The 12,368-nt window shown below is 45.2% G+C and overlaps 1 protein-coding gene across 1 annotated transcript in view; it reads left to right on the forward strand.

Annotated features, from left to right (window-relative positions):
- Window positions 1-5,573: 5,573 nt before the first annotated feature.
- Window positions 5,574-12,368, forward strand: part of DNAH8 (dynein axonemal heavy chain 8) — a 548,480-nt gene continuing 541,685 nt past the window's right edge. The window contains exons 1-2 of the mRNA XM_074989796.1: window positions 5,574-5,666; window positions 8,880-9,355. Coding sequence (XP_074845897.1) covers window positions 8,888-9,355 — 468 coding nt within the window. The 5' untranslated portion in view covers window positions 5,574-5,666; window positions 8,880-8,887. The remainder of the gene's footprint in view (window positions 5,667-8,879; window positions 9,356-12,368) is intronic.

Consider the following 12,368-nt stretch of genomic DNA (forward strand, 5'->3'; position numbering starts at 1 on the left):
TGTCTTTTGTTGTCTGGTTTCGGTCCGTTCAGGGTCATGATGGGGCAGTCCATCTATGCTCTGAGGCATCAAAGAGTGTGCTTGAGATTAGCACATCTGTGCTGTCAGGCATTCCAAGAATGGGCTGTATTCTTTTGCTCCTTTGTGTTCTGAAGCACCTAAGAAGGGCAAGATGGAGTAGAGTGGGGGGGATTCTGTCTGGCTACAGGTATGGGCACCCTTATTACCAGACTGTCCATCTATGTAGACTCCCTCCTCAAACCCTATGCCACCAGCACTACTAGCTATCTCCGAGACACTACTGATTTCCTGAGGAAATTACAAATATTGAAAACCTTCCTGACAATTCCGTCCTTGCCACCATGGACATAGAGGATCTCTACACCAATATTCCACATGGAGATGGACGACAAGCTATCAGGAATACCATCCCAGATGTTACCACAGCAAATTTGGTGCCTGACCTATGTAACTTTGTTTTCACACACAATTATTTCCAATTCAGGGAAAACTTATACCTCCAGATTAGCAACACTGCTATGGACACTCGCATGGCCCCACAGTATGCTAACATTTTTATGGCCAACTTAGAACAACGATTCCTTAGCTCTCATCCCCTGTTGCTCCTCCTTCACTTATGCTACATCGATGACATCTTTATCATTTGGACCCACGGTAAAGAAACGCTGAAAGAATTCCACAGAGATTTCAACAACCTGCACCCCACCATCAATCTCAGCCTTGACTATTCCACACGAGAAATACATTTCCTGGATACCACAGTACAACTCACTGGTGGCCACATCGATACCACTCCCTACCAGAAACCCACTTACATACATGCCTCCAGCTTCCATCCAGCACACACCACACAATCTTAAATATTGAGTCTGTTCTGGTCTGGCTATGCTCTGAAGAAGTGGGTCTGTCCCACAAAAGCTCACCTAATAAACTATTTTGCTTGTCTTTAAAGTGCTACTTGACTGCTTTTTGTTTTCACACAATCCATTGTTTATAATCAAGCCCTTAGATACAATCGCTTCTGCTCTGATCCTACTGACAGAGACTGAAAACTTCATGACCTCTACCAAGCATTTATGAAATTTAATTACCCACCAGGAGAGGTTTAATTAAAAAAAAAAAAACAGATTGACATGTCCAGACAAATACCCAGAACCAGCTACTTCAAGATAGGCCCCAGAAGATCAATAACAGAACACCGCCTGCCATCACCTGTAGCCCCCAACTCAAACCCCTGCAAGGCATCATTAAAAACCTACGACGTATTGTAGATCATGATGCTACACTCCAGAAGGCCCTAGCTGACAGGCTTGTCCTTTCCTATAGACCACCTCCTAACCCAAGAAAGAGTCTCACCAGCAATCACAGGCTACACCACAGTAATACTGATCCTGGAACTTTTCCTTGCAACAAACCCCACTGCCAACTTTGTCCACATATTTATTCTGGGAATACCATCACTGGACCTAACCATATTAGTTACAAGGTCAAAGGCACATTCTTGTGCACTTCAGCAACATTATATATGCCCTTGGCTACGTCTACACGTGCCCCAAACTTCGAAATGGCCATGCAAATGGCCATTTCGAAGTTTAGTAATGAAGCGCTGACATGCATATTCAGCGCTTCATTAGCATGCGGGCGGCAGCGGCGCTTCGAAATTGACGAGCCTTGCCGCCGCGCGGCGCGTCCAGACGGGGCTCCTTTTCGAAAGCACGCCACCTACTTCGAAGTCCCCTTATTCCCGTGAGCTCATGGGAATAAGGGGACTTCGAAGAAGGTGGCGTCCTTTCGAAAAGGAGCCCCGTCTGGCCGCGCCGCGCGGCGGCAAGGCTAGTCAATTTCGAAGCGCCGCTGCCGCCCGCATGCTAATGAAGCGCTGAATATGCATGTCAGCGCTTCATTAGTAAACTTCGAAATGGCCATTTGCATGGCCATTTCGAAGTTTGGGGCACGTGTAGACACAGCCCTTATGTGCCAACAATGAATGCCCTGCCACTATGTACATTGGATAGACTGGGCAAAACCTTCGCCAAAGATAAATGGACACAGAGCAGACATCAAGAAACTCAATACACATAAGCTGGTCAGTGAACACTTCAATGGAGTGGGCCATTCTGTTAAAGATCCAAGAATTTGTGTCCTAGAGCACAGAGAATTTAAAAAACAGATTACAGCGAGAAATTTGTGAATTGGAATTCATATTCAAATTTGACACATTAACACATGGCATGAACCAAGACATCAATTACCTCATGCATTACAAAGACTGCTTCACTTCTTCTGATACTCGTAATTGTCTCCGGCATGACACTCAACATCCTCCCTCCCCTTTTCCCCCTTCTTCAGTCCTATTTGATTTGTCATTTTTATTGCAATATTTTTGGTCCTCTGTACTTATAAATGTCAATCTGTATTGGAAATGACATTGATCTGATGAAGTGGGTCTGTCCCACAAAAGCTCATCACTGAATAAATCATTGTGTTAGTCTTTAAAGTGCTACATTTCTACTGTTCTGTTTTGTTCACAGAAAGTTGTTACTAATGGTTCACAGTTGTGCTGGAAGAGAATAATAAATGGGGTTCTGCAGGGGTCAGTTTTGTAGCTAGTTCAGTTCCATATTTTCATCAATGATTTGGATAATGGCATATAGACTGCACTTATCAATTTTGCAGATGATACCAAGCTGGGAGGGGTTGCAAGTGCTTTGGAGGAGAGGGTCAGAATTCAAAATGATTCTGGACAAATTGAAGAAATGGTCTGAGGCAAACAGGCTGATTTTCAATAAGAATGAAAACAAAGTACTTCACTTTGGGTATGTCTAGATTACAGTGATTTGTTGTCAGAAGTTTTTGCTGGAATATATCTTCTGTTGACAGATCACTGCCAAATTGCCAAGCAGATCACATCTGCTCTGTTGACAGAGAGCAGCCGGACTGCCCGGCCACTCTCTCAAAAAAACAGCCAACTGGAAGCACAACAGATAGGGCTGCCCAGTGTCCCGGAAGCCCTGTCTGTCAATAGAGGCCCCCTCGGACTGTCCAGACTACATTTTTTATAGCAGATGAACTAAAAAACACCATTTCTTTTGTTTTTATGATGCAAATATAATACATATAAAGTAAGCAATGTATTTGAATTGTGTGCTATAATTTAAATCAATATATTTGAAAATATAGAAAATATCCAAAATATGAAAATGAATTTTATTCTATTATTGTTTAACAGCACAATTAATCACAATTATTTTACATTGCACAATTATTCATGATAAATTTTTAAATCTCTTAAGAATCCATATAATGCTCTGTTGAATTCTCTGGGAATTTTGTTTAGTGACATTTTTTACTCCCTTTTAGTGCTTAAATAGTTACATCTAGTAACTTCTCAGGGTTTTTCTGGTAATTTCCTGGTAGGGTGGGTTGGCAGCATGAGTGTTAACGTATCCCAAGCATTCCACTATTAGATTAGATAGGCACCACATATTAGATGGGCATCTCATTTCTCTACTTTGATTTATGTAGTTGCCTTGTTTCCTTCACATGCTTTAGAAGGTGTTTAATTTCCTACTTTGTTAGATGTTTTGTAGTGTCATCAATACTTGCTGGAGAAACACTCTCCTCTGATCACATGTTTGGCAGGTGAGTACCAGCAAATCTGATTTTCAGCTACTTTATTTTAATATGTTTTTTAATTACGATTTTAAAATTTACACTATATATATATATATGTTAGAAAGAGGGCATTCTGTGCAGGTGTACTAGAAGGAGGCAAGAGCAGCAGGAACTTCGTCTCCTCTGTCTGTCTGTTACATATGCAAATATGCTTAATGTGGTTCCAGCACTTCATAAATTGGACACATATAATGCCACACAGTTTAGAGTGTGAGTAGCAATATGCAGCAAATGACTGTGCTGTAACTTCCCCCATGTGGATAATGTTCCTAGTCCACTATATGATTCTGCTTACCCAGATTTGATTGCAGGTTCAAAACCATGGTTAGATTCCCTTTTTGCTTCATACAGCAGGCAAGGAAAGAAAAAAACATGATAAAATAGGAAGAAATTGTTAAATTCACAAAAACTGAGGACTCATGACAAAGCATATTACACAAATGTACTTTTAACCAATGTTTTATAATTGATTTCAAATTGACATTAGTCCTTTAATGTTGTTTAGGGAGTGTTGTTTGTTTGACTTCATGCTAGGGACAAATTTATGGCTATTGTTGGGATCATTTTAATTTATTTATTAAGCACTGTTACTTTTGATAATCTTACATAATCTTCTGATCTTTGGGTAGCAGGCAGTCCATAAATATTCTTATTTACAATTAAATTATTATTATTGGGCCAGACCATGCCCATAGAGTTCGTGTGGAGAGAGTGAACTCTACGAGGGATTGTAGGTGTGGTGGTGCTGGAGATTGGTGCCCATTAAAAAATGGCAGATAGAGAAAGCATATGCTTAAAGTTTACTTTCCAGATTCTGCTTCCTTGCAAAAGTTAATAAGAGCATCTATGCAAGTCACTTCATGCAAGAACTGTAAGTGGGATCAAAAGAAGAAGCATGTTGCAAATGATTTTCCACGGTGCAAATAGCACACCCCACCTGCCCAGTTCCCTTTGTGGGTAGAAATGCTTAATTGAGGACCAGGTTATTGTAGGTCAGAATACAGGACAGTAGTGATGCTGCTTTTGCAGTGGATGTGAAAGTAGCGCCTGAGCTTTTACCCACTGGACAGAATTTGGCTCAACAAATACCTTCACTTTTGGAGGCTAATAAAAGAGGGATCATTCAACTTGACAACAGAACAAGTCAGATCATTGGTTGGGACAAGAAAACTGGTCAAGGGCACATTCAAAAGGGGGTCTAACCCTCAGGCTGTGGAGCACCAACAAGGCAGAGCAGGAGCTTCTCAGGCTACAGGGGCCACATTAAGAAGCAAAAACAACAAGAAGGCCTGTGGCACCTTACAGACTAACAGTTATTTTGGAGCATAAGCTTTTGTGAGCAAAGACCTGCTTCCTCAGTTGCATTTGAGGAAGCGGGTCTTTGCCCATGGAAGCTTATGCTCCTAAATATCTATTAGTCTATAAGGTGCCACAGGACTTCTTGTTGTTTTTGAAGATACAGACTAAGTCCCCTACCTCCCTGATACTTCTCACCATTAAGAAGCAAGTGAAGGGAGGGGGACCCGATTTGGGCTGAGTCGTGGCAAGGGTTCAGTGGAAGAAAGTCAGCTCTCAGAGAAGGGGCAAGTGCAGGTCCCCTGTCTGAAAATTTATGGCACTTTGGATCCCCAAGCAGCGTGGGATTAGAGGCAGCAAAGCAGCCCCCTCCTCCCATGATGTGAATGGGGCGCCAAAGGCTACTCGTGGTCACGCGTCACCAGTCGCCTTCCTAACGGTCATCGAGCGCTCTTTCCCCCTTCCAAGTGCCCTTCCGCAGCGCGGTATAGTGCCGGCGCTCGGCTCCGGCAGCCGCAAAGGCTCCGCGGTACTTCAGCGCGTGGAGGGATTCTGCGGGCGGACCTCATTTCCTTCTGGACGTTTTGGGTGGGCAACCGTCGACGTTGGGCTGAGGTGGTGGGCGTCCCGGCTCCCTTAGGTCCGGCAAGCAGCGCCGTACAACGCCAAGCCTGGTCAGTGAGGGGAGCGGCCGGGAGGAGTGTGAACAGATTGTCCCGCACCTGCTCCTCGGAAAGGAGAAGACAGAGACCGGACAGGCACAGAAATCAAGGGGGTGGGGGGAGAATTAAGAGCTTACACTGCGTCCCTCCCCTCCGTGACCGAAACCGGCCGCCCTCAGTCCCGTTGGGAGAGCGAAACTCACATCAGGCAGCAGCAAGAGGCGCTGCCCTGCGGGGGAAGGAAAATCTTTTGTCCGTACGAGTCACACACCCAGACACCGAGCCCGGTTTGGGCGGGGCGGGAAAGGAGGAAGTGTCCGCCCGCTTCTGCCTTGGGGCAAGGAAACTTTCTCCTTGGGAAAGAAGGAGAGCGCTTCGTGCGCTACATGTCAGCCCTATGGTGCGGGAAAAGAGCCTAGAGGAGCTGCAGGGAAGAGGGAGGAGGAGAGGGACAGCCTTCAAGGAGCGGGGAAGGAGAGAAACCTCCGCATTCATCTCCTCCACTCCAGTAACTGTGGGCTTGGGAGCGGCTGGATAACTTCCTGTCCCCACAGAAATCAGCAGGGCTTGCCACTGACGTCAGTGGGATAAGTTTCCACCAACTTTCGCAGCCCTGTTAATATAGGCCCATTATGGCCCTGATCCTCTGATCCTAGATCAGAGGCTCTCACTACAAAAATGTGGTGACCTTAAGAGTGTGGCCACCAACTCTTGAGGGTGACTAAGCTGATATTTTTTCTCACAAATACTTCATTAACTTAGGGGGAAAAAAACAAGTATGCACAGATACACATCTAAATCATTGTAATATATTTATGTACTTTTTTTTTTTGCAAACTCAAGATAATGCTGTGAAAAGTGATATTTGTATGTGTGTTCATATCACTTTTAACATGACTTACTTGCTGCCTGGGAGGCTGTGAAAAGATGTAAGTGATACAAACAAACATGCAAGTATCATTTTTACAGCTTCTCAGCTAGCTGGTACCTTTGTTGTGAATAGTAATACAAACATGTTTGTTAATATCACTTTTTCAGCAACCCTAGGATGAATTAAGTCCTGGATGCAGGGGGTAGGGTGGGGTGACAGAGGGGAAACAGCAAGGACCAGGGCAGTGGTGGGATGGATGGAGACAGTGGGAGATTGGGGAAGGTCTAGTGCTAGGAAGGCAAGGGGGTCCAGGAGCAATAGGGAGTGGGGTGATGGAGTGCAACCAGTAGAAACATATACTGCCAGCTATGTATGTTGTGGGCACTCTGCTATCAGAAGGGCTGCATTTGAATCTCTCCTGGGCAGCTGCCCAAGCATTCAGCTTACAGGGAACTCTGGTATCTGCCACCACATGTCTAGATCCCAGGGCCAGAATTTGTCACTGTGTGGCTGGAGCTGACACTGCTGTGTGGTAGGGGTTGGCACCCTAGGCCAGTACCTGCCAGAACCAGTGATCAGCACCTGAGTCGGGGGTTGCTGCTATATGGTCTGCACCTAGGTTCAGCATCCAGGGCCAGTGCCTGTGGTCAGCATCCAAGGCTGTGGGTCAGAGCCCACCACTGTGAATCTGCATTTGGGGCCAGTGTCCTCTGCTGCTTGGCAGGGATCTGCACACAGGGCTGGCACCTGCCAGAACCCAGGGTCAATGCCCAACTGCCACATGGCCAGTGATCAATGCCCAGGGCCAGCTCCCACTGCTGCATGGGTGTGTGGGGATAGGGCCTGGCAGCCAGGGCTGGGAGTTAGAGCAAGCCAGAGATCAGAGCCCGTCATTACATAGCCAGGGGTTGGCACCTTAAGTTCCATGGCCAAAGACTAGAGTTGTGGGACTAGAACTTTTGGGGGAGTGTGTGTGGGGGGGGGAAATCAGTGCCCAAAACACTGCAGCTGGAGTTAGGTAGTCATGCCCAAAGCCACATAACTGGAGACTTGGTCTGTGCAGCCAGGATCCCCAAGTTTCACTGTCCAAGCCCCTTACCAGCCACCCGACTGAGTCCCACACCCGAGAACTCACTGTGCTCTCTCAGCATTTTGTCTTCCCTGTCTACTAGTCAAACTCAGTACATTAGCTCTTCTTAACTGGGCAGTGTGGCCTAGTACCCAGAGTCAATGGGACTGTTATTAGAAGTGGAGCTGCAGCCCTGGTTGGGAAGCCTAGGCCCATCCAATTCCCCCATTCCCCGACCTAGGCCCTGGTAGTGGTGAAGTGGTCCACCACTAGTTCTGCAGTGAAACAAGTTGAGGTATTTGCATGGGAGATACCACTTGTGCAAGGTCCATGGGTCACTTCCTACCACCTGTTGCAGTGGGGCAATCTGGGAGGCATCCCCACGGCTCTGTCGGCTGTAGAGGCTTGTGCCAACCTCATCGATGTCTGGCTCCTGCTCTGAGAGTCCAGGGCTGGTCCACTTCTGTAGCTGTTGTAGCAGTATCTTTCTCTCCAGTGTCCAGTCCAGACTCACCCAGTCATAATCCTATATATGAAGGGAGCAATGCATTGGTTTGCTATTATTATTTCAAACTAGGGGTTGTTAGTGGACCACCCATACTGCTAGTTCCAGTACCCCTTCTTCCACGCAGATCCTGTGTATAGGGAGCACAACCATGACTGGGGTTGGCAACCAAAAGAGCAAGAAGAACCATTTTTTTCAAATTTGGTAAAAAACTCAATAATTCAAGAGCTGCAATGCAAGTAAATAAAAGATGGTCCTTAATAAATAATGTCGAACCATGGTTTTTGCAACCCCTATTTTAAGAGCAGTGCACACACATATCCCACAACGCACTGCACATATTAAAGGGGAAGTTATCCAAAGTTTCTAGATCACGTATCATTTGCTATGCAGATATGGGTTGTTAGTTCTTGGCCTATTAGACATTCACTGGAATATCAAATATAATCAGGAGGGTTTTTTTAATTTGCAGTTGTAGTATTGGGATCCACAAAGAAGTCCTTAAAGAGCTGCATGTGGCTCTGGAGTCACAGGTTGTAGACCCCTGCCCATGACCCTATAGGTAAAGGGATATATATTCTTCCCTTCAGCAACAAGGGGAGCTAGAACTACTCTCCAGATTCTGGGGTATGTGGATCTTAGGCAGAGAATGTGCCTTTAATTTACAAATTAAAGTATAAAATCTAAATTAAAGAAGCTTCTTTGAATTAAAAAAATGATCTTTATTTACCTTAATATTTACAGCATTGTTATAGTAAGTGAATTGTTTGTAAATTGCAGGCTTCAAGATGGAGGAGGTGCATGAGGATCAGACAGAAAGCCTAAACACTAGAGAAGAATCTGGACCTGGTCCTGTTACACCAGAGAAAACTGGGCCTGGCTCTATTCCACCAGAGGAAGATGATCCTGGCCTTGTTCCATCAGAAAAAGCTGGGCCTGGCCCCAATCCACAAGGGGAAGCTGAGCCAAGCCCTGTTCTTACAGAGGAATCCAAGCCCATCCCAGTTCCACTTGAGGAAGCTCAGCCTGACCCCATTTCACCGGATAAACCTGGACCTGGTCTTGTTCCGCCAGAAGAAGCTGGGCCTGGCCTCCTATCACTAGACGAAACTGGCCCTGCTCGTACTCGACAAAAGACATCTTTCCGCCCTCCCGTAGAGTCTTTTAGCCCTTCTCTGAGTAATCGCAGGATGTCTAAATTTCGCCGAAGTACTAGTGGAGTTCAGTCCCTACAGGAAACTTTAAAAGAAAAACAGGTTTAGTATTAATGTTACATCTATAATAATGTAGTTTTGCCTCTCAGCATTCTGTTATTATTCTCAATTTATTATATAAATTTCTTAGTAAGATCTGTCTATTAGAATGTGGTTGATTATCTCTTGAAATAGTATTTTTTCAATATTTTCATTTTTATTTTAAAGCAATGATTAAAAAGTGCAATAAACATTCAAAAATAATGTGTATATATGTATAAAGTGTCAGTCAGGCAACATTTGGCTTCGTCCTGCAAATACTTATGCATGTGTGTAACTATACTGTTAATAGTCCTACTGAAGTTACAGGTAAGTGATTTCTCTTTTTCCATACTGGGACGATAATCATTGAAGTACAGGTTGAACCTTTCTAATCTGTAACCCTCTCATCCAGCAACATCTGTAATCTGTCATGATTTCAGTTAGCTGGATGACCACTTATCTTGGGTGTGGCCAAGTTTCCTGTGGTCCCATAAGGTTTGTTTACAGATGCCACTCCTGGTTCTTAGTGTTCTGTGATGTTATTTAGCTATAATTTACTCCTAAATGTCTTCTAAAAGCATACCTAATAAGCAATGGAAATGTTGGTAATATGGTAGACAATATCGACCTCCAATGGTCAGGCCAATTCTTGTGTGTGTCACTGGTCAGGTCCCAAGGGTGCTGGATTAGAGAGGTTCAATCTGTACTGAATTGTGGAAGGAGAATACTAGGTCAGCATAACACAAATATAGTAAAATATTCTTGGATGTATGTTGTAGAATATACTGTCCCTGAAGGGACATTTTGTAGCTTACAGCCAAGACATTTGTGGCGCAGCAGAGAAATAAATTCCATCACACTTGGAGCTTGGTAAAATAAATGGAAACGGAAGTTAAGTAAGGGAGTTGTAACAGCAATGAAGGGTCCTGTGGCACCTTATAGGCTAACAGAAAAGTTTTGAGCATGAGCTTTCGTGATCACAGACTCACTTCATCAGATGCTGGTCATGGAAATCTGCAGGGCCAGGTATAAATAAGCCAGAGTAAGGCTGGGGATAACAAGGTTAGCTCAGTCAGGAAGGGTGAGGCTTACTACCAGCAGTTGTTCTGGAGGTGTGAATACCAAGGGAGGGGAAGCTGCTTTTTTATTTAGCCAGCCATTCACAGTAAGTAAGGGAGTTGGAATCAGAAGCCACGCTGGATTGTAGGTTGCAGTCCCCCTCAGCTCTAGGGCACTATGACAGGGCCCCTAGACATTCTGTTTTTCTGACTGTAAGTGTGATGTTCTGATTTTATGCTCTCAGTACTGACAACTTAATTTAACTCCTACTTCTCTGGCCTAATACCTAAAGAAAAAAGGAGAAAGCCTGTCTTCTTTCTAGAATAATAAAAGAGAACTAGAAATTCTGCTGGCTGGAATTGATTTGGAGGTCTTCTAAGGAAGGTACATGATTATTTTGTTGTAGTTGTTAGTTTGGTTTTGGCTTTCCCCATCTTGGATCTCCATGTACCCTACCTGGAAGGATCACATGGGAGCCTCATTCCTCCTAGATGGATCATGAAGGAGAAACTCTGATTGTTACTGAAACAAGAACAGAGAGTAAGGCCATGTCTACACTAGCAAAAAACTTGGCCATTTCGAAGTTTACTAGTGAAGCGCTGAAATACATATTCAGCGTCTCATTAGCATGCGGGCGGCCACAGCACTTCGAAATTGATGCAGCTTGCCGCCGCACGGCTCGTCCAGATGAGGCTCCTTTTCGAAAGGACCCTGGCACCTTCGAAATCCCCTTATTCCTATCTGCTCATAGGAATAAGGGGATTTTGAAGTAGCTGGGGTCCTTTCGAAAAGGAGCCCCGTCTGGACGAGCCGCGCGGTGGCGAGCTGCGTCAATTTCGAAGTGCCGCAGCCGCCCGCATGCTAATGAGGCGCTGAATTGTATTTCAGCGCTTCATTAGTAAACTTCGAAATAGCCATTTGCATGGCCATTTTGAAGTTTTTGCCTAGTGTAGACACGGCCTAACAGAAACTTCCAGTTCCAGGAAGCACGGGGGACGGCTCAGCAACACCTACAGGATGGACAGCTAGGAGAAAGGAAACATCAATTTCCAGAAGCATGACTAGTGACTCAGTGGCCTCAACAGGAGATGCAGATAGCCACCTAGAAATAAAATAGAACATATGTCATGCCAGTCAGAAGTGGAGCTACCAGTTTCAGTCAGACATGGCAAAAGTGCTCATCCAACAGATTACAGAGGAAAGGACCCATTCTGGAAGGAGATACTTGCCTAACATACACCTGCGCCTCACCCTGATCAAGCTGAGAGATGGTGATTGTGTTCTGGAAACTCATTTGACCACTCTTGAATGGGTTGATATCCCAGAAGGCTGCAAGATAAATATCTGAATGGAAAAGCTGGCATCCTACATCACCAGGACTACATCTACACTAGGACTATCTGTCAACAGAAGTTACTGTTGAAAGGTATCTTCCAACAAAGCTTCTATTGACAGATTGCAGACGGACACCAAAGCAGATTGCTCTTTCAATCCTCTTTTTCGAGACTATCTGGCTGCTCTTTTTACAAACAGCCCCCAGAACCTCATCAGACAGGGTTGTATGGCTGGCAATACCTTTCAGGAGCCCCAGTGAGACACGCCCTTAAAAGCCATCCCAGCACCTGTTCACTGCCCATGCTGAGGCTTGCCTACTTCTATAAGGGACAGCACAGTTTATACAGCAAGACTCACACATTTTTTGGATAGCTGTGGTTCCAGAGCATCCCGTGGGCTTGTGCTGCCCTACCCAGCGGTGCTTTTGCTGACCCTGGTCACAGCTGTCCTCCTCCTCCTTCCCAGGGAGGGTGACCCTGACACTACCTTCAAAGAGCATGCCCTTGCTGCCACATGGGACCACCTGCGCTTGCCCCCACCAGGAGCTCAGTTGGGTCTAGAGGCACAGCACCAGTTCTGACTGGTGGGACTGAGTGGTCATGGAGCAGTGGAACAACCAGCAGTGGCTCCAGAACTTGCA

This window comes from Carettochelys insculpta, chromosome 3 (genome assembly GCF_033958435.1).
Source record: "Carettochelys insculpta isolate YL-2023 chromosome 3, ASM3395843v1, whole genome shotgun sequence".
Taxonomy (NCBI): domain Eukaryota; kingdom Metazoa; phylum Chordata; order Testudines; family Carettochelyidae; genus Carettochelys; species Carettochelys insculpta.